The following is a 24,032-nucleotide window of genomic DNA, read 5'->3' as shown; positions in this document are numbered from 1 at the left end:
TTTGAGGAAAAGTTGCCCGAAGCAAATGCATCGAATCTCTAGCTGAATGTGCGGTCGCACCATCCTGTTGGAACCAAGGGTGCGATGAAAAAGTTGGATGAGCTCGCAGGTTCGGCTAAAAGAAATCCGTTATCATGCATCGATAATTGTCTATACTGACATTTTATCGCCTGGTCTCGAGCATTCTCGAAAATAAATGGTCCAATACCAATTATCCCATGCGTTGATAAAATGCACCAAACAGTTACCCTGGGACAATGCAATAGCTTTTGGTGTTTCAGTCTAGAGATATGGGTTCTTGTAGCCCAGTAACGGCAGTTTTGTTTATAAACGCGCCCATTTAAATGAAAATGAGCTTCGGTGTTTCAAAAATTAGATTCACACTACGAAAACGCTCTAACATCGTCTTTGATTGATTTGATTTGATTTTTGAATGAATGGAATTTTAAATCCTTTTCCAAAACTTCATGAATAATAGCTCTTGAAGGTCCCACTGAACCTGCTCTTTTCCGTATCGAAAGTTATGGATTTTCACTTAAACTCTCTTCAACAACTTTAATGCTGTCGGAAGTGCTTGAAGCTTGACTGGGCCCTGGCCGTAGAATGTTCATAGCCGAAGCAGATCCGCGGAACGTCTGCACCTAGGAACGAATTCACACTCGACCCATGACTTATTCGTCGTATACCGAAGTGTGAACAAGACTGTCAACTTGCAGTTACGTACGAATAGTAACTTTTAAAAAATGTCTCGATTTCGACTGCGCAATGCCCACCTGACCAGTGCGACATCGTGACTGAGAAATCCCTACAATCACAGATTTTAATGACACCAACCCTGATTTACCCTAGCGGCAGATTCCTCCTCATTTCAAACACTCAATTTTAACTGATTCAATGGTTATTCGCTAATGGTTTGAAGGTTGCCACCGCTACAAATGCAGCTGCTTTGCTTATTACGGAAGTTAGATAACCAAAAATGAGATTCACCACATTCATTGTTGCTTCTGACTGAACATAACTTCTTAAGCAGTTAAAAAGCACAAATCACTTACTTACTTAAGGTGGCGCTACAGTCCTGTGTGAGCTAAGGCCTCACTCAACAAACTCCTCCATCTAGCTCAAATCCTAGATAAATGTCTCCATTTGGTCATTCCAAATTTGTCCAGGACACTTTCCACTTGTTCGCTCCGTCTTATCCACTGTCTTCCTCTACTGCGTGTCCTGTGGCTGTGTATTCGAAGACTTTTCGGGCCGTAACATTACCCAGCCATCTTAGTCGTTGGACTTTTACCCTTCTGGCTAAGTCTACATCGCTGTACAGCCCGTAGAGTTCGTCATTCCATCTTCTCCTCCACTGGCCATCTACGCATACAGGACCCTAGATCACGTGAAAAACTTTTCTATCGAAACGACTCAAGTTGCTTTCACCTGCTTTGTCATAGTCGACGTGGATGATGAGGATCTAATGTAGCGACACTTTGGTCGCGCGATAGAGGGCTGTGCCACTCAATTGCTTTATTAGCTCAAAGAAACAACGCCAGGTTAGAAAGAGTAATTCTTAGCTTGATTTCGGTGTTCTTTTCTGTGTTCATAGCGGAGCCTAGGTAGACAAAGCCGAGACGTCGGTGTTTTAGGTCCTTTTTTGATGATAGCATATGCTTTGTTTTACTCTCATTTACTGCTGCCTCTGCCTCAATACTCACAAAAGCCTCATTGACACCATGCTGAGTTCTTCCGATTATGTCAATGTCATCAGCACATGCCAGGATTTGAACACATTTTTAAAACCAGTACAAGCTATGCACTATTCTTTCAAGGACTATGTTAAGGAAATCGTATCACCTTGTCTAAAGTCTTTGTTTACATCGAAAGGTTCTGTTAACTAGTTTCCAACCTCTATGGAACAGCTTGAACTCTCCATAGTCATCCTGCACAAACGGGCGAGTTTGGCAAGGACTCTAAAACTAGACATGGCTCTATACTGATCGTCCCTGTAGATGCTTTCATATGCGGCCTTGAAATCGATGAAAAGATGGTGGGTCATGATTTGGTGATCTTGGAGTTTTTAAAGGATCTGCCGTAATGTGAATATTTGGTCGGCTGTGGGCTTTCCTGGTCTGAAATCACACTGATAAGCACCTATTAGCTTGTTGACAATGGGATTTAAACGTTCACATCACACGGCAGAAAAAGTTTTGTGAGCTATGTTAAGTAGACTTAAGTTTCTATAGATAGTGCAGTTTAGAGGGTGTTCTTTTTTCAGGATCGGGCAAACAATACTGAGGTTCCATTCATCGTGCATGCTTTCTTCAGACCATATCTTACAGATAAGTTGGTGCATGCTCCTAACCAAATTAACGCCAGCTGCTTTGATGAGCTTGGCATCTGTTCCAGTGGCTTTGTTAGACTTCAGCTCAGATATGGTAATCTTAAATTTGCCTATGTCGAGAAGACCGGATTTTTTGATTTTGAAATCTATATTGAATGATTCATCCTGCCTGAGAGCGGAATTCAGTTCGCCGTCTGCAGAAGTGGTCCTTAAATATCCTCACCATTGACTGCGGTTCCACTACGATGTTTCCACTTTCTTCTTTGCAGCCTTGGGTCCGAGGTTTATGTACTTGTGAATTTCATTTTACCCGCTCATAAAACTTTTGAACTTCATCTGTGCTTTTGAACCTCTCAACATCTTCGACCGCATGCTGCCTCTTTCTCCTTCTAAGAAGAAGATTTCTTTTTTTGCTTATAGAGCTGCGTGTAGAGTCATCATCCCGGTTTTCATTTAAGGCCTGGACCCTGTCAAAGAAAGATGAGAACGTCTTAGGATGCTTCGAGAGAAAAATTCTTCGTGTGGTTTTTGGTCCCGTACGTATAGATGGAGAATAAAGGAGAAGAAATAACAACGAACTGTACGGGCTGTACAGCGACACTAACCTAGTTAGCAAAATAAAAGTCCAACGGCTTAGATGGCTGGGTCATGTAGAGAAAATGGACATCAACGCTCCAGCCCGGAAATTCTTCGAATCCAATGCCGAGGGACGGATGTAAGTAAGTAACTAAGTAAGCTGCGTGTAGAGCTCACGTCCTTCTATAGAGCGAAGCTTTAAAGATTCTCAAAGGCATTAAAGTATTGACAGCTTCAAATAAACAACCAATTGACAGATGTCATTTGTACTTGTTCAACTGTAGGAGAACAGGAAGATGATATTGAGTACACATTTTTATTTTATTGATTACTGCAAAAGGTTGTGTACTTTAATTTGGAGTATGACTTCAATTCTCCGCTTCTTTAGTTTTAAAGTATTCGAAACCTATTAAAAAATATAGTTTATATATAGTTTTTATTCTCATTTTGGGACACCATATGGTTAAAAAAAAGTAACTTACATCAGTTTGTTTACCTTATTCGAAAAATAATTTCCTAAAGCACAACTTTACCTTCCAAACTATAAGAATTGTAGCAAAATAGGAATATGTATAAATAAGGTACCTTAAGTAAAACTGCACGTTGTGTTAGATCCAGCATTAAATCGCAATATACAAAGATGCAAATTGAATGGAATATAAAATTCATAATTTTAATATCAAAGTAAGAGCGTCTCGCCTGAATGTGTATTCGCATGAGCTTAAAGTATAAGCATATATTTTAAATATAAAATTGAATAAAAATTATCCCATAAATGTATATATGCGCTTTTCTACCTGTTTTAAGCTACTTTATTAATTAATGGGTTTAATTATTTAATTTTATTTTTACGGAATCGTAATGTGAAACAAATTTTAAACGCAAATACTGTTGGTTTTCAATATAAAACGGGCGAGTTCATCCAAATCCATGGATTGACTTTTGTTTATGGTTGCATGCCATGGTGTTGAAAAGTTACTTAAATCCCTTTTTTATTATTCTACAGAGCAAGCATTGAAAAAGAGGATATGATTCTACAGAGCAATTATTGATTTCATGTAAAAAAAAGAGGTTGGGATGCGACCCACACTTAGCTTCCATTTCTTTCCTTTAAAATAATTTTTTGTTATTAATATGCCAAATTGTCATTTATGAACTTCGAAAAGTATGTAATTAAAATTTTTCAACTTTTTAAATTGCTATAGAAAAAACTACCTCTGGATTGTTTTGAAATCATTTTCTGTTTATCTTGATATTTGTTAATATCAATGCTGAATTTTGAGATATGGCTGAACGAACGGACGTTCATACCACTAATGTTTCTCTAAAAACCTTAAATATAATTACCTTGAAACGTCCAGAAATTTAAAAATCTTCAATTTGTCAATAATTTTAGAAACAAGTTAATAATGTAGAAATTTGGGTCCAAATGATAATTTTTTGGATACTTGAAAACATATACTTTTAATTCATTTTTAAAATTTTAATGTAAGAAAACTATGTTTTTTAACACTAAACAAACAAACTAAGGCGACTTCATTTAGGGTCAACTTTGAAAATATGGCATAAGTCTTTTGTCGTTTTTGAACCTTTGTTCAACACCTCATTACTACTACTCATACTGTACTGTCTCAATGCTACTAGTTTTTCCCGCGATAATTTATGGTATGATAATCGAAAACAAATGGCATGATAATCGATGTTCAAATGGTAGACCACTGCGTATAAGAGGACACAAGCGTCCACAGGTTTTTCTCAAAACCCACCTCTGTCTGTTAACACCTACTCTCACCTCCCCGTGGTGAACATCGTGTGCCTAGTACCTCAACTGGAGATTGGGTTCCAACCCCAGTGGAAAGTTGTTGGGGGCAGCAAACGAGAGAGGTGGGAAAAGGTGTTTCCACTAAGGCACCTCTCCTTATCCAGACGGCAGCGGAGAAATTACCGAGATGGAATCAACGGTGGCATCTACAGTTCCAGTAAGGTTGAATTACTCAGTGAACACCTCATAGGGCCTCTTCGACTTATTTGGAGCCGAGGCCTATAAGGAGCGGTTTATCTGGCTCCCCATCCTTGGAGTTATACTTAGGATATGGCCCTCTAGATTGGGGGTTGTGCCGTCGGGCTTGCAAACGAATTAAGGACAACGAACTTCGGATATGCACGTGGAATGAAAGCTCCCTTAACAGACCACGTTCGGCGGAAGAATTAGCAGAGGCCCTAGACTGCTATAAAGCAGACATCACTGCCATCCAGGAAATACGATGTAACGGCCGGGCAAAAAGAGGATGACAAAGTGTGATATTTACTATATGACTGCTACCACGAAAACCAACAGCGCTTATTTGGATGCGGCTTTTTCATTGGAGCCAGACTTAAGTAAGAAGTCTTGAGCTATAGGTGCATCAATGAGCGCCTCATGACCATACGCATCAAAGCTAAATTCAGCAACATTAGACTGATATACAAAGCATACGAGCAGCGTACTAGCTACGCTATTAAAATTGTCCTAGGCGATTTTAATGCCAAGCTAGGAAGGGAAGACATCTTTGGTGGAATAATCGGGAAAAACAGCCTGCACGACAACACTTAAGACAACGAATCCAGGCTCATAGATTTTGCTGCGGGGCGAAACGTAATGCTAGCCAGTACACGTTTTCCACACCTCAACATCCACAAAGGAACTTGGACTTCTCCAGATCAATCAACCGTCAACCGGATTGACCATATTGCGATCGACGCCAGACACGCTTCCAGCATTATGGATGTACGAACTTTCCGAGGAGCTAACATCGACTCGGACCACTACCTCGTTTTAGCCAAGGTAGCACTTTGGATTTTCAGACCCAAGGCAAAACAGGGAAGTGATTGTCGAAGGTACAACGTCGAACGGCTACAATCGCCAGAGATCGCCAAATCCTTTTCCGACCGAGTTACAAGTAGCCAGAAGAGGCGAGAGGAACACCGACTACTCAGAAGGAAAAAAAGAGGGCATGAGATTCGTGCGGTCGAAGATGTTGAGAGGTTTAAAAGCAGAAATGAAGTTCGAAAGTTTTATGACAAGTGAGACGAAATTCATAGGTACATAAACCTAGAACCGAAGGCTGCAAAGACAAAAGTGGAAACATCATAGTGGAACCGCAGTCAGTGCTGAGGATACGGAAGGACCACTTCTGCAGACTGTATAACGGCGACGACTAACTGAATTCTGTTGTCAGGCAGGATGATCCATTCAACATAGACGACGAAAGCCAACAATCCTCCCGACTTAGACGAAGTAAAGATTGCCATATCTAAGCTGAAGACTTATAAAGCCGCTGAAGTGGATGGCTTGAATACCGATCTCTTTAAAGCAGCTGGAGATAACTTGGTTAGGAGCATGCACCAACTTATCTGTAAGATATGGTCGTAAGATGAATGGAACCTCAGTATTGTTTGCCCGATCCTGAAAAAAGTAGACCTTCAAAACTGCACCAACTATAGAAGAGTCAGTCTACCTAACATCGACTATAAAATCTTCTCTGCCGTAATATGTGAACGTCTGAAGCCCATCGTCAACAACCTGATAGGTTCTTATCAGTGTGGTTTTAGACCAGGAAAGTCCACAGTTGATCAAATATTCACATTACGGTAGATCCTGGAAAATACCCAAGAACACCAAATCGACACCCACCATCTTTTCATCGATTTCAAGGCCGCATATGACAGCATATACAGGGAAGAGCTGTATATGTCTAGTTTTGGCATCCCTGCCAAACTCATCCGTTTGTGCAGGTTGACCATGGAGAATTCACGCTGCTCCATAAAGGTTGGAAACAACTTAACATAACCTTTCGACGTCAAAAAAGGTTTTAGACAAGGTAATGCGCTGTCATGCTCCTTTTTTAACATCGTACTTGAAAGAATAGTACAGAGCTCACACGTCAACACTAGGGGCACTATCTTTCAAAAGTCTGTCCAGTTACTGGCATATGCTGATGACATTGACATTATCGGAAGAACTCAGCGTGATGTCAATGGGGCTTTTGTGAGTATTGAGGCAGAGGCGACAAAAATGGGTTTAGCGGTTAATGAGGGCAAAACAAAGTACATGGTGTCGTCAAGAAAGGACCTACAACACCGACGTCTTGGTCGAAATATCACCATCGACAGACATAACTTTGAGGTAGTCAAGGACTTCGTCTACCTAGGCTCCGCTGTAAACGCAGAAAACAACACCAGCTCTAAGATCAAACGCAGAATAACTCTTGCTAACCGCTGTTTCTTTGGACTAAGAAAGCAATTGAGTGGTAAAGTCCTCTCTCGAGGGACCAAAGTGTTGCTATAAAAGACCCTTATCATCCCTGTCCTGCTATACAGTACAGAAGCATGGACAAAAGCGGATGAAAGCACCTTGGGTCGCTTCGAGAGAAAAGTTCTTCGTGTGATCTACGGTCCCGTATGCATCGAAGGGGAGTGGAGGAGAAGATGGAAAGACGAGCTGTACGGGCTGTACAGCGACGTAGACTTAGCCAGAAGTGTAAAAATCCAACGACTAAGATGGCTAGGTCACGTAGAGCGCATGGAAACCAATGCTCCGGCCCGGAAAGTCTTCGAATCCACACCCACAGGACAGCACAGTAGAGGAAGACCGCGGATCAGGTGGCGCGCACAAGTGGAAGGTGACCTCACCCAACTTGGAGCACGAAACTGGAGACCGATCTAAATGGAGAAGTTTGTTGGGTGAGGCCCTAGTTCACACAGGACTGTAGCGCCACCTTAAGTTAGTAAGTAAGTAATTTATCGAAACCGTTATTGAATAACTGTCAATAGTGCATGGGTATAACTACTGTATCAAAATATTTCTATGTATAGACTTTTCTGATAGGAGCGTTGTATATGTCGCCAGTCAGTATGGGCCTGACTCCCATACTGGCATTGGCGTATCGGCTATAACTATTGTCGACGTTACTATTCTCATTACGGCCAAATTAACTATGCTTACAACTTTGTATCCAATGGAAATCTTCTAATCCATACCCTATTGCGTTGTAATATTCGCAATGTATTTCTTTCCGTATGCGTGGGCCACCAGAGTCACGGCCTTCCTCTACTGCACTGTCTTCGGAGTTGAATTCAAAAACCTTCCGGGCTGGATGTCCATTCACTTTTCGTGATCCAGCCATCTGAAGCATTGGAGTTTTATTCTTTTAACCAGATCAGTATCGCTGTACAGCCGGTAAAGTTTGTCGTTGTTTCTTCTCCTCCACTTTCCATTTAAGTGAATTCCGAAGAATTTTTGTCTCAAAGCATCCTAAGATAAGTTTGATAGGGATGCCCGAAACTAATTATTGCTCTATAAAGCTCTTCCATGTACCTATAGAAGGGTCATTCACGACTTTAAAAACAGTATAGAGATGATTTGAAATTCCTGTTTTTTTTTCCAAGATTTTTGCTCGGTGGTGGTCTGAAGCCTATCAGGTTGTTGACGAAAAGCTTCAGAATATGGCAGAGAGGATCTTGTATGCAATGTTCCGAAGACTTATGATTTTGTAGTTGAAGTAATTCAGAGGATCTCCTTTCTTGGGTATTGAGCAAATGTGCTGAGATTCCACTCATCGGACATTCTTTCTTCGGACAATATTTTGCAGATGATGCATACTCCCTTCCAAGTCAACGCATGCTGCTTTAAATAATTCGGCAGCGATGCCTTCAGCTCTAGCAGCTTTGTTACACTTCAGTCTGGATGTAGCTATCTTCACTTCGTCGAGGTATATTTAGCAGAATTGTTGTTCTGCACACCCCAGAACCTGTCTTCAGATATATCATAGACAATTTTGCTACAGTGACTTGACTTTTTGTTGTTGGAGCTCAACCTATTACTCACAAGTTGAAAAAAAAAAAACAAAAAACAAAATGACAACAAAACAATTCGCAATCCAATTCTTATTTCAATTCTTTATTCAAATTAAGATTCGTTTTTGAATTTTAATTGACATCCATCATTTCATCTGTCTTTCTGTTATGACTTATTGTACGTAGCACAAACATCTAGACATAGAAAGCAAAGCCACACACAAAACAACAAAAATGCCGATAGGCATTGTAATTGTCCCCTGCTTATCAAATTTCGTTGATCCCAATCAATAATAATATTATGTTGATTGCTGTTTGTATAATAAGTGAGTGAAGTGTTATAGTCGAGGAGGAACTATGACTTCACCGTTATGGGGGGCTTGTTATAAATTCTAAAATAAATTCTTAGTGGCTGAATGAATTTTTATAGTCAAAACAAAGTAAACTGGGAGTATCTTCAATGAACATTATCATGAAAAATAAATAATGATTATATATAGAATGTATATAAATGTGTTAATTCTGTTGGAATTGATAAAACTTTTTTGCGATCGTTGAAGTCTGAGGAATACATTTTTATTGAAATTAGTCATAGATTGAGTTGGCGTGATTCATTTTAACTTTATGTGTACTTCGGGCCAAGTTTTGGATTCGAAAAAATTTAACTCCAGCTTTTAAAGAAAATAGTTGGTCCCGCAACTACGAATATGTACATAGGTCTAGCTATGTTTTCTGTAGCTGCTTCTAAGATCTTAGGAATGTTTAAATTAATGGGACTAACGGCTGTTGAGGAATTCTCTAGGATTAAGCACAAGAAGAGATTTATAAAACATTGGACATAATTTTTTGGCTAGACTGTTATACAAAAGGCTTCCATAATGATTTAGATTCTATAGGGCATTGCTTCTTAATAGTAAGAGTACAGCTGCGTTACATCGCCATTATAGCTAAGAAGAGCTATTAGGAAGGTTCTTCTTACTACTTTTAGGATTGGACACTTTCCGTTGAAATGCATAATGTCTCTCGCCGACATGTTGATTCCTTCCCAAAAGGATTCTGTTAAAGAACGCTGTATGTGGCTCAATGTGCCGATGAAGTCACTTGATGGATACATTCAAGCCTATATTTTCGTCTAATTTGGCGATGAGTGTATTTTTGACATCTCCTCGATTTTATGTATGATTGCACGTTGGGGTTAAAATTCACATTTCATTATTCAGACAATTCCTTTAATTTCTCGAACCAAACACTCTCCTTTTGATAGTATAAAGAGGTAAAACTTTTGGCAGTCTTTAATTAGGTATGTTAAAAACTCTCAAAAGATAATCACTATGAAGCTAAAGCGTTTTAATAAAGAGCCGACACAGTTCGGTTTCAAAGGTGACCATTTAATTTTTCGATAGTTGGAAGAAAGTTTTGACATAGAAGCATCAGTAAATTTTCAAAAGTTTCATATTTTTCATATCCCCAAGTTTATACAGCAAAGAGAATTGTAGATTTGGCTATACTGAAGTAAATACTTTGTGTTTTACGTTATGGGAAAGAAGATTGTTTGAGAAGTATTTTTCCCATGTAGCGCTTTTTGTGCTCTTGGCTTTTACAAGTTTCTCTTTAAAATAAGTTTCCATTGGTAAGTTAGGTTAGGTTAGGTTGAGGGACTGACAGTGTATGTCTTTACCGTCACACTTAGATCAATACAGATCCATTGTGATACCCGTGAGTATTGCTACTCAAGCTAATAAGAAAAACCTATAAGTGTTCAGTTAGTCAAGCATTTAGAGGCTTTGACGAAGTTACGAATCTTCTAAATCCCCGAAGAAATAGTTGCCAGCAGTTTCTTCCTTTGATGGGAGAGTGCAGGACAGTGATACAGAAAGTGCGATGTGTCGTCATGCACCTCCTCGTCATCGCATCCTCTGCATAGATCATCTGAACTGATTCTCATCTTTTTCATATGATAACCTAACAGATTATGTCCGGTGATTATGCTTACAAGATATCGAAGTGATCCCTTGTGTAGCTGCACAATGCTTTCCGTTCTTTGTTTGTTGAAACAGGGCCAGATCTTTCTTGTAGTGCAGCAGGTGTCAAGAAGTTTCCACCTTTCATGGGCCTTGATAGTTATTCTTTTTGAGATTTCCTGCTTTAAATAACAGGTAGGGGTGCTAACTAGCTGAGCTTGGCTTACGTCAAGCATTGACCCTAATCTTGCTTATTCATCGGCTTTCTCGTTGCCTAGTATATCGCTGTGGCCTGGGGCCCAGCAGAGTCTAATGTTGTGCTGTGCGACAAGAACCTTAAGCTCTTCGCGGCAGCATTAAACAAGCTTTGATTTTAGCTCAGTTGCAGTAATCGCATTCATTGCCACTTGGCTATCAATGTAAAAGGTGATACCAGCTTTTGGTATCGCCATCATTAATACATTTTTAGAAGCTGTTGTCACTGCCAGGACCTCCGCTTGGAAGAAGCTACTGTAGTTTGGAAAACTAAGCAAGGCGGTTAACTAGAGAGATTCAGAATAGAAGCCTACACCAGTGTCCATTTTAGAGCCATCAGTATAGATACCTATTGACGACTCACTGAAGTATGGTATATTGTCTATCCATTCTTCTCTGCTTGGGATGGTAGCCTGGAATGGTTTATGAAAATCAAGTTCGGGTATTTTATAGTCTGTTGTAGTACTACCCATAACTCTTTGAAGGATCTGGGAATGTTCTATGGAACTGTTTATCCAGACTTTAGTTTTTGGCCGCAGATTCTTGAACAAGGAGGTCTAGGGGAATTAGAGTGAGTATAACGTCCAGCCCCGCAGTTGGAGTGGATCTCATTGTTCCCGTAATGCCAGTGCACGCAAGTCTTTGAACTTTTGTCAGAGTTTTCAGGTTTGGTCTCCAGGTTTTCCCGGAAATTCTATTGTAGGAGTAGAAGGCAATCGATGCCTTTTTGAGTCTATCTTTGGTGTTCAGGCCCCAGTTTAGTTTTTTTATGTAAGATCACACTTGAGTTGCTTGTTATCATTACACCAAGGTATTTATATACTGTCAATACTTGGTTTGGTTCGCTGTTGAAATACTATTTTTCATTTTTGGCCAGTCTGTCACCACCATTTTTAAAAACCATATTCTTCTATTTATTAAAAGTAACCGTTAAATTCCACAAAAACGGATCTTTTCTCACCATTCCACACGGCAGTTATATTTTCTTTATAAAGTTTTTTTAGCACTTTTCCAATTTTTGTTAACATTCGCTTGTAGTACAGCTTGTAAAACAAGGCTCTTCTATTGATAGTAAATTAAAGAATTGTAAAAGGGGTTTGTATGTATCGGAATCAATGCAACTTTATAAAAGCTTAAAAGTTTTTGGAAGTGTTTTTTCAGCATTACACTGATTTGAAGACAATTCCCATTAAGGATCTTAACAGCTCTCCAAAATTCTTTGGATTAATTGCAAATAACAAATTGAAAGGCCTTAGATTTATATAATAAAGATTTTTCCTTTAGCAGATTAATTACTATTAACAGCAGGCGTTTGTCTGCATGACGGATATGAGGATTATTTTATTATTCTCCCAATGTCCCTTATTCTTCGACTTGAAGATTCCTTTTCATGTTCTGTCAATACTCCGCTACTTTCTTCAGAAAAGTGTCGGTGGAAAATTGAGCTTTCTCATATCCTTACCGTCTGATGTCGATGTGATGGTTGACAGTGGCGTATACATATATATTCAGAAAACGGCATTCTTAATGAATATTTGGATTTTCACCCTACTTTTGCTTGTTAATAATCAACCATCTGACAGCCTCGTTGCCCCACGAAAGTGAATCCGAATCACTTGTACCATTCATTACCCTGAATACAAATGAGTTGCAAACCTCCAATAACTTCTTTTAATTTAGGGTTATATCCTAAGACTTTCTTTTTATGCCTGCAAACATGTTTTTTATACCCTTGCGTATATGTCATTATAATCATTACTTTTTTACCACTACAACCTTCAAGAAAATCACCTTATATACACAATTCTCTCTTCCAATGGTTACAGTTGACGTAATATGGTATTATTACTAATTTTTTAGTATTTAAAGACACCTTTAAAAATGTTACTTCTACTTCCGAAATAAATTCGCACGCTACTAATGGGCATTACTAGACGCTTGGGTACAACGGTTAAATTGCTTAAGGAGAAGAATGCAACTTACTATTTCACTAAAGCATAGTCTGTTCAAATAACAGTAAAAAGGGTGAGAAAAGAAACTTTACGACGATGTTCAAAAAACCTAGACGTCTTGCGAAATATTTTGCGACATCGTTTATATGGTCGCTCCACAAGAGGAGGTTGCTAATGCACATTCCGAGATAGTGGCTTTAATATTTTGTGTTTTCGATGCAATAAACAATGCTGCGTAGATCAAAATTTAAAAAAGCTTATCACATTTTGTCCTTGCAGTTTCAGGGTTTTGAGTCTGGAGACGATTATGAAAAGCTAAGAGTGCAATCATCAGTGAATTAATTTGATTAAAAGTTGCATTTTTAAAAACGAGGAAAAGTGTCGGAGACAAAATAGAGCCCTAGGGCACACCAGCATTTATATCATGTGCTTCGGACTTGAAACCAGCCCATCGAATTTGTAATTGTAAAAGGGATTCGTCTAAACCAAAAGCATGCATTTTCGATAAAAGAGCAAGATGTCACACTTTTTCAAATGCTTTTGAAATTTCAAGTGCAATAATCTTACTTGCTCCAAAACGGTGTAATGATTTGTTTTAATGTTCGGTGAAATGAACCATTCTTGCTACGAAAGCCGTACTGTTCGTTCCTTAAGATATTTGTTAAGCTGATAATTGAGTAGCATTTCCAAGACCTTAGAAAGTAGGGACGTAAGTTCTATCGCACGATAATTTGAGGGAGAATAAGATTCGCGTTTTTTTTGTGAATGGCTGAACAAATGCTGTTTTCCAACTACTCGGAATTAATCCAGAAGAATAGGATTAGATTTAGTTTTAGATAGATTTTTATTAGAATATTATAAATACATTTCACATATCATATTTTTACATCAAAATCAATCAACAAATCATTATGATATGGCAATTGCCTTCTGCCAGATTGACAATTAACATAAATTATATAATATTGTAATAAGCTTTTATAATTATTTATGTGGATTTAAAAAAGAGGATAATTTAAAGTTTTTTTTTCTTCAACTTTAAGTTTGAATTAATTTAAGTGGATTATTGTTTGATAAATCAGAAATCTTTGTTCATAATTCTAGATCTATATCTTAACGCGATTTTGCAATATTTATACAAATTGCCGACATTCATCTCATTGAGCAAGGCAACAACTTTTTCATCCGATAAGAAGTCACTTCCAAGCTCCTTCTTGTTTTCTTTAAAGTAGGGCATTTTCCAACGAAATGAATTACGTCCTTTCTTTCTCTAAGACTGCACATACTGTACTCCAATGGTAATTCGGGTCTATGTGGTATGAAATTCAGGCTTCGGAGTCTAACCATTGTTGAAATCTCGTTTACACTATTTGCATCACTAAAGTAGTTTCTTTCAGCAAGATTGTGATTTCAGCCTTCTATAAATAGTTCTAAATAAGGACTCGGAAGCTTTAGCTACATAATCTTCTCTACATTTTTCATCTTCTTTCGCAATCACATCATATAAGATATCCTTGCAACTTGATATACTTCCAACGTTTAAATTGAACTCCACGTTACATCCTTCGACGAGGCAATTCCACTCCCTGTACCAGTTATTTGGATTTTGTACTGCTTTAAGAGCTATTTTCTTCACCAGTCGGGAATGAGGCATCCTGAAAACTTTCAGTAAATAGTCCGCTTGCAGTTTAAGGGTTTTGACGAATAGAGGTGCAAGTCCTGTCTCTAGCATAATAACAAAGTTTGGTGTGCTCAATGGCAGACGAAATACCCTTTTCACGTAGTGAGTTAGTAGTTTCTCGGGCGCCGCCGCGTCGTACAAAAGAATACTCTCCGCCGTAGCTTCAAATACTTTATGTTTTATACTTTGTGCTATGTTGACGTTTATAAAAACTCTTTTCCATGCTATATTTATAGCTGTATTTGTTTTTTGCAGTTTTTTTTACTAGATGCTTTTCCATGTTTAAGTTGCTCGAAAAGGTGACGCATAGCGGCCTAGGTATTTGTACTCCTTGACACATTCAATGTCTGCTCTTTTAAAAACCCACTTTTTATTCGATGCGTTCCGTCCACCTCCTCTTTAAAAATCATCACCTTGGATTTTTGAGTGTTGACAACTAAATTCCATAAACAACAGTAATTGTAAATCTTGTTTATCATAAGTTAGAGTGTTTCTGGGGAGTAAGCAAGCAAGACTATATCAAATGCTTTAATACGCTCTCCCGAAAAGTCAACTCCTCCAGGAAGCAAATCAATAAGATCATTTATGAAGAGCGAAAAGAGGGTAGGACTCAGTGTGCATCCCTGCCTCACTCCTGACGAAGTTGCAAACCAATCCTAAAGTTCCGCTCCATTCCAAACTGCCGCTCGCGTTCCTCTGTACAACTCTTCAAGTATTAAGCCGAACTTCAACGGAAATCCCAGATTGTACAATTTTTAAAATAAGGTACCTCTGTTAATTGTGTAAAAAAGCTGCTTTGAAATCAATGAAAAATACATACAATTTTTTACCCTGCATGCAAAAGCTTTCAGCAAGGCTCTTACGAACAAAGATATTGTCGATTGTAGAGTATGCGGATCTAAAACCAGCTTGACACCCGTTAAGCACATTTTGCGTCGTAATCCATCTTGTAAGTCGTTTCTGTAACATTGCTGTGATTCCTCAATAGTTCGCTTCATCCAACAAGAATCCTTTTTTGTGTATCGGGAATATTACAGCAGTCCTGAATTCATCTACCAGAAGAATCCCCTAAAAAACATTATTAAATAATGTTACCAGATGTTTTTTCAGTGTGACGCTTCCGTATTTATAGAACTCTACTGGAATACCAGACCCGTATTTTTGTTCTCAAATCGAGGCAGTGCATGATGCCAGTTTGTTGATGTTGTTTCGGGATTTAGTAGACCTTTGAAGTGAAGGAAAAGTGAATTTGCACACAGTTTTTTGTGTATTACTGGTTATTTTCCATTTAATTCCCAGGCCAGTTTCCAAAAGTCCCTAGCGTTTTTACAAGTCAGCAATCTGCATGCTTGTTTTTCTTCATATTTCAACTTTTTGGCTTTTCATAGCTATTAAAATTTCCTATTGGCCTTTAAGTAGTTAATCGTAAATGAGCTTTGGGAGGAACTCCGAAAATTTTTCAACCATGCAAAATCTTGATCAAACCAAGGCTCATTTCCTGAATTCCATCTTTTTCCGCGAGGCTGCTGTTGGGGGTAAGATTCCTTTATGGTTTGCTCTAACATTTGAAAGTCTGGTCTTTGATGTGCTTGTAGTCTACCATCCAGTTGTTGTCTGTATGCTGAGGCTTGCGATATCTTCCAGTTAAGTCTGGGCAGTGATTGCGGGCTAATAATTTCATCATCATTTGGTTGCAAGCGCCGCAGAAGAATAGGATAAATGGAAAAGCTTGCGCAGTGGTTTTGCTAGCGTGGGAGATTCAAATTAATAGAGGGAACCATCCACACTAGCGGACAGAATGTTGAGATTCTTTAGCACTCTCACCACAGTTCGAGTACAAAAAATCGGTCAAATAGAATCATTAATGCGTTAAAGAACTATGGGTTAGCCATATTTCTATCAGGTAAAGTGATATTTTTGGCGAACTGTCTTGCAAACAATTAAGCTTTCTCAATAGATCTAACTAAAGGATTGTCATTGACAACAAGCGTAGGGACTGAGGTAAAGTTAGAATTTCTCAAGTTTCAAGTTTCTCTGACTAAAAATGTTTGGTCATTCGTTGCAGGCCTGCATTGCTTGAACCTTTTTCGTTGTTTTTCAGTAATGTTGGCTTTTAAACACCGTAAGCTCATCTTTTTCTCCTTGGTAACCTCATTGCAGCTAGAATCGAATCATGATTTTGACTTGGGTTTTATACGTTCAACCCTATTGGGGATAGAGGTTTTCATTCCTAGATGAGTCATACTAGTAATCAAATCTGCACTGGAGTCTACGTCACTACCAAGGAAGCATAGTGACCAGATAAAGATCCTGAAGGAATCATTGAGACCATCTCAGTTGGCATTCTCGTTCAACCAACCTGTTCTCTTTGGAGCTCTTTCTTTAACTGGTTTTATTTAATAAGAGAAATTAGTAGATATGACACTATGGTCCGATATGTGAAGGGGACCAGAAATGAGACACAAGCTTATTGTCTTTTCTGCTCGGTCGTTAATTCCTGATTCGAGTAGGCTTATTGACAAGGTGCACTCACGGTTGAACTCAGCAAAAATCTCAGCAATTAATTTTTCGGGTGTTGTTGTTGTTGTCTGTCCCGAATGGGTATGGAGAAATCACGAACCACGAACAATTGTGAACATTTCAGTGTGAGCATATAGGGAGACTTTTATTTGGACGGAGTCAGACAGAGCATCAAATTCATGAGAAATTGAAACTTTGTCCATGTTTGGGCTCTGATAAGGGAAACAATAGTGAATGATGTGTTTATTAACATAAAGTTGTATAGTTCATTAAAAATATCAAATAAAAACCGCTTAAACAAAAACCCCAAACTTTTTTCTTCTTTGTAAAATATTGGGAAAACACTTTAAATTCCAATAACTGATTATAAGCCTTACGAGCAAGTACCTCCCACTTGGGTATATTAATTTTTAAGATTTGTATAAGGAATAAAATTTGAAAAAGTTGATTCAACAATTTCATCAGAGATTGAAATATCAAAAATAAGCAAACAAACTTACGTACCTACATCACATTTCTGTGAATTATAAAAGTTTCTACCTAACAAACAAACAAATCACTGAAGGATCCATAAGCTTTGCTATTACCTGCAAAGCTTATGGATCCTTCGGTGATTTGTACTAAATTTAATATTCATTAAACAAACAGAATACATTTATGTACGTTCTTCCTGCTCGAAAATGAACCTTGAAGATTCTACAAAATAATAATTTCAGTTTTTCTTTTCTCTTAAGCATCTCGGTCCTAGTCCCTACTAATTTAATTTGTTCGTTCTTATGTCGTATTCAAATTATTTAATTCCATAACAACTTATTTTATAATTAATTCCTTTGTTTCTATTACGCTCTCTAAATGCATTTTACAATCCCACTTTCATGCTAGAGTTGTAATTATGTGCACCTACACTTCTCTCAGCATTATAAGATGCCAACGACTCTCAAATTTTCTATTCGTTAGTTTATATTATGTCAACATCAGCATTCAAATAATATTCCAATTAGAAGTTAAAACTAATTAAAAACTCAACTCGAAAACGCTCCCCCATCATCCAGAAGAAGCTCATTATAAAATGCAATTTAATTTCACGGAATTAACACTCATCCACAGAGCAGATACATAAAATAAAAATCAAAACGAGAAAACCAAAAACTAAAGTAAAAATAAGATAGATGATACTCACTTCCAGAGTTTTCCTAGAGATTTGCTCAGCTCCGAGTTCTGGAGATGGGGATACTGTTTGGACATTACCCGGCGAGCCGCTTGTGCCCAAACCATAAATGCATTCATCGGCCTCTTGATGTGGTCTTTTTTCCTATCGGATGTCGATCTGAAATGGGAAAAAATTGTTCAGTCCAGAGCCAATGGTCGAGAGATAAATTTAAACATTACATCAAGCATCATCCCAAACTATACAAAAACAACAACAATTACATCTGCATGCGCAACCGACCGATGCACGGACGGACGACGGTTGCAAAGCGATATTCGAGAATAATGCAATTTTCATTTTTAATTAACATCCGCTTTTTTACTGCACAAAATATTTACTGTACCTATCCTGGTATCGTAAACCAAAATAAACTCAGTTGATGGATTTTTGGGGTTGGACAGGACCTGGATGTTTTATTTACAGACTCACGTTGCATTATTTGCAAGTTTCACGTTTCAAAAATATGTCGGAACATACATAATTACGTGTTAGGATATTAGAAAAATATTTTAGTAGAGTATATAAGGTTTATTTTGGGATAATAAAGGTGCTTCCGGTAAAAAGTAATAATATTTTGGATTTGCTTTGTTGATTTTTGGCGTTCAGGTAAGTTAGGAAATTTAAATATTAAAATATCAAACCACCAAAGGGTTATTCTACAAAAAGCACAACCTTCACCCTTAAAGATAATGGTATTCGTGTTGTAAAAACTGACAAAACGACTTACATTATAAAAACAGTCTACTTCCTCGTTTTCCGTATGCTTGAATCTTTCCATTTAAGCTTTTTTTCGTACATTAAGTTATTTACATATTTTACATGGTACACAGTATACGCTAACTATAACTCCCACATTTCAATATATGTCCCTAATATTTAAAAAAAGAGTAATAATAGCCCATCCTTTTTTCATCTGACTAACAAATTCCTTAATAAAACTTTTCGTGTCAAACATGAAACAAAGCAAAAGTTTGGGATACGACCCACACTTTTAACTTACCATTCGTGCCCACCTGTCGTTATTTTTTAAGATTTTGGAAAATATTAATAAAAACATTTTGCTTAATATCAAAAAAATTATTTGTGATCATTATCTCTTTTTGATCCTAACATACTTGAGTCGAGAACCGTTATTTATCAGTTCTTTGTCAATTTGAGTTTTATACAAATGTTAATAAAACCTAACAACAATATTTTGCGTTTGATAAAATAAGTTTGATTTTAATATCTTTTCTGGTCCCTGATAATTTTATTCGAAAACCAATTTTTAACAAGTTTATAAGCGTTTTTTGAAAGTTTTTATTTCTTATACAAAAATTCTATTTTATGTATTGAAAAACTGAGTATTAGATTTTTCTTAACATTTTAGCAGATGTTGAAAATAATGTTTTTTGTAAGTTTAATATTAACTTAAAGATAATGGTGCAAAAAAACGACAATTTACTATTTTGCCACATATTTAGCAATTTACAAAGAGCTTCCAAAATTTTAAATCTAAAAAGTGACAATTCGTGGAAATAAACAAAGTAAATAGGCTTAAACGGACTTATTAATTAAAATTCCCAACTGTTGACTGCACCATTCTATCCGCTTCTTTTATAAGAATAATTGTACAAATGTCATATGGATTCAATAAATTGCTAAAAGTTAAAGTATCTATTCCGTTTATTTAACTCTAGCAAATTTGTAACATATTCGGAGCCCAGGCATGTAAGGAGCGGTTTATCCCGCTCCCTTTCCTTGGGATCTAAGGATCTGGCCCTCCAGGTTGGGGGTTGTGCCGTCAAGGTGACTTCCTGGCCACGTAAAAAATACCTTTGGTTTCGAAGCACCAACAAGACTCGGATACGGACGGATTCACTGTTGACAACCCACGCAAACGAAATAAGGACAACGAACTTAGGATATGTACGTGGAATGTTAGGTCCCTTAACAGACCCATGCAGCCGAACAAGTAGCAGAAGACCTAAACTGCTGCAAGGCAGATATTGCCGCCATCCAAGAAGTGCGATGGGATGGACCGGGCAAACGCAAACTAAAAGACTGCGATATCTACTACGGTGACTGCTACCGAGAACAAAGACAGAGTCTATTTGGGTGTGGATTTGTTGTTGGAATTAGACTCAGGCAAAAAGTCTTGAGTTTCAACTGTGTTAGCGAGCGCATCACGAGAATCCGCATCAAGGTAAAATTCGCCAACATAAGCCTAATATGCGCGCATGCCACAACAGAGGTGAAAGATGAAGACACCAAAGACATATTCTTCGAGCTCTTGAACGAGACATATGAGCAGTGCCCTGGCTATGACATTAAAATTGTCTTAGGAGATTTTAATGCCAAGCTAGGAAGAGAATCTTTGCATAATCGGGAGATACAGCCTTCACGATACCACCTACGACAACGGATTCAGGCTGATCGATTTCGCTGCGGGGCGAGACTTTCTGGTAGGTACTACGCAGTTCACGCATCTTAATATCCACAAGGGGACATGGAAATCTCCTGATCAATCAACTGTCAACCAGATTGACCACATTGCGATCGACGCACGACACTTCCACAGTATCCCATATATCCGAACATTCCGAGAGGCCAACATTGACTCGGACCACTACCTCGTTGAAGCCAAGGTACGGCTACGGATATCCTGATCCAAGCCAAAACAAGGAAGTACTGTGACAAGATTCGACGTTAGACGGCTGCAATCGCAAGAGACTGCCATGTCCTTTTCCGATCGATGTCCTTTGCGACGGAAGCGAAATAAGATGGGTTTAGTGATCAATGAGGGCAAGACCACGTTCATGCTGTCATCAAAAAAGGGCGTTGAACAACGACGTGTTGAAAAAAAAGAAGTCACCATGGACAGCTATAACTTTGAGGTAGTAAAGGACTTTGTCTACCTAGACACCGCTATTAACACAGACAATGACACCAGCGCTGAAATCAAACGAAGAATAACTCTTGCAAATCGCTGCTTCTTTGGACTTAGAAGGCATTTGAGAAGTAAAGTCCTCTCTTGAGCATGTAAAATCACCATCTATAAGACACTCATCATCCCGGTTCTAATTTATGGCGCTGAGGCCTGGACCCTGTCAAAGAAAGATGAGAGCGTCTTAAGATGCTTCGAGAGAAAAATTCTTCGGGTGATTTTTGGTCCCGTACGCAAAAATGGAGAATGGAGGAAAAGATATAACGACGAACTGTACGGGCTGTAAAGCGACACTGACCTAGTTAGCAGAATTAAAGTCCAAGGGCTTAGATGGCTAGGTCATGTAGAGCGGATGGACATCAACGCTCCAGCCCGGAAGGTCTTCGAATCCAATCCCGAGGGCGGCGCGGCCGGCGCGGCGCAGTAAAGGAAGACCGCGACTCAGGTGGCGCATCCAGGTGGGTGAAGACCTCAAACCCCACCTCTGTCTATCAACTCCTACTCTCACCTCCTCTCCATGAAATTGTTGGGTCACGAGAGAGGGGAAGAGGTGTTTTCATTAAGGCACCTCTCCTTATTCAGACGGCAGCGAACGAGTTCTCCAGATGGAATCAACGGTAGCGTCTACATTTCCAGTAAGGTTGAACTATTTAATGAACACTTTTGAGGGATTCTACGACTTTTTCGGAGCCCAGGACTATAAGGATCAGTTGGAGGCAGGCAGATATTACCGCCATCCAAGAAATGGGATGGGATGGACCGGACAATCGCAAACTAAAAGACTGCGATATCTACTACGGCGACTGCTACCGAGAACAAAGACAGCGTCTATTTGCGTGTGGATTTGTTGTTGTAACTAGGCTCAGGCAAAAAGTCTTGAGTTTCAGCAGTGTGAGCGAGCGCATCACGACAATCCGCATCAAGGCTGAATTCGCCAACATAAGCCTAATAAGCGCGCACGCCCCAACAGAGGAGAAAGATGAAGACGAAGAATTATTAGCAGTGCCCTGGCTATGACATTACAATTATCTTAGGAGAAGAGAAAACATCTTTGGTGGCACAATCGGGAGACACAGCCTGCACGACACCACCATCAGGCTGATCGCTATAGTATGCAATTCACACATCTCAATATCCGCAAGGGCACATGGAAATCTCCTCAATCAACCGTCAATCAGATTGACCACATTGCGATCGACGCACGACACTTGTCCAGTATACAGGATATTCGAACATTCCGAGGGGCCAACATTGACTCGCCGTCCAAGCAAAAAAAAGGAAGTACTGTGAGAAGTTTCGACGTTAGACGTTTACAATTGCAAGAGACTTCCATGTCCTTTTCCGATCGAGTCGCTAGTAACCTTTTAAGGACTCCTATGCTGCACGCATTAAGCATTGAAAACCAGTCGCAACATTGCCTTACAGCCTCTGAAGTGCTAGGTTTCACACGGCCACCACAGTGAAACCCCTGGTTTGACGACGAATGCCGGCAAGCTCACGCAGCGAAACAGCAGGCATACAAATCGGCGCTGCACAAAAGGACCAGAGTTGCTCGCGAGCTCTACGAGCAAAAAAAGAGAGAGGAACACCGGTTTCTTAGATAGAAAAAAAGAGAGCATGAGAAGCGTGCGATTGAGGAGATAGAGGGATGTCACAACAGAAATGAGTTTTGTAAATTTTATCAAAAGGTAAAAAAAAACCTCCCAAGAGTATCAGCCACGAACCGAAGCCTGTAAAGACGACCAGAGGAACATCGTAGTAGAACCGCAGTAGATGCCGAGAATATGGAAAGATCACTTCTCGTATTATATAACGGCGACGAGCGACGAACCGAAGTCCGCTGTAAGGGAGATAGACCCGACCTTGACGAAGTGAAGATAGCTATATCTTAACTTAAGTCAAACAAAGCTGCTGGAGCTGACGGCATCACCGCCGAACTATTCAAAGCAGCAGGCGATGACTTGGTAGGGAGCATGCACCAACTCATTTGCAAAATATGGTCGGAAGAAAGCATTCCCGATGAGTAGAACCTAAGCATAGTATGCCCGATACATAAGAAAGGAGACCCCCTAAACTGCGCCAACTACAGAGGCATCAGTCACCTCAGCATTGCATATAAGATCCTTTCTGCCGTATAACGTGAACGTCTGAAGCTGTTCGTCAAAAACCCGATTAATCCTTACCAGTGTGGCTTCAGACCAGGAAAGTCCACTATTGACCAAATTTTCACACTACGGCAGATCTTGGAAAAGACCCAGGAGCTTCAAATCGATACCCACCATCTCTTTATCGATTTTAAAGCCGCGTATGACAGCATTTATAGGGAAGAGCTCTACCGAGCAATGTCTAGTTTTGGCATCCCTGTCAAACTCATCCGTTTGTGCAGAAATAGACGAATGAGAATGCACGCTGCTCTATTAAGGTCGGAAAAGATCTTGCCGATGTATTTCATGGTAAAAAAGGTTTTAGACAAGGCGATGCACTGTCATGCGACTTCTTCAACATCGTTCTGGAAAGAATTGTGCAAAACTCAATCGTCAACACTAGATGCACAATCATCCAAAGGTCCATCCAATTACTCGGATACGCAGATGATATTGACATTATTGGAAGATCAAAGCGTGATGTCAGTGGAGCTTTTTTGAGCATTGCTACGGAACCGAAGAAGATGGATTTAGTGGTCAATGAGGGCAAGACCAAGTATATGCTGTCATCAAAAAAGGACACTGAACGACGACGTATTGGACAAAACGTCACCATGGACAGCTATAACTTTGAGGTAGTTAA

General features: G+C 39.1%; 1 protein-coding gene across 1 annotated transcript in view; it reads right to left on the bottom strand.

Moving 5' to 3' along the window:
* Positions 1-24,032, bottom strand: part of LOC129940978 (transcription factor SOX-9) — a 120,600-nt gene that overhangs the window by 17,797 nt on the left and 78,771 nt on the right. The window contains exon 2 of the mRNA XM_056049511.1: positions 18,290-18,436. Within this exon, the coding sequence (XP_055905486.1) occupies positions 18,290-18,436 (147 nt within the window). The remainder of the gene's footprint in view (positions 1-18,289; positions 18,437-24,032) is intronic.

The sequence above is a fragment of the Eupeodes corollae genome, chromosome 1, assembly GCF_945859685.1.
Source record: "Eupeodes corollae chromosome 1, idEupCoro1.1, whole genome shotgun sequence".
Taxonomy (NCBI): Eukaryota; Metazoa; Arthropoda; class Insecta; order Diptera; family Syrphidae; genus Eupeodes; species Eupeodes corollae.
Note: the sequence above shows the minus strand (reverse complement) of the source record. Positions and strands in the feature narration are given on the sequence as shown.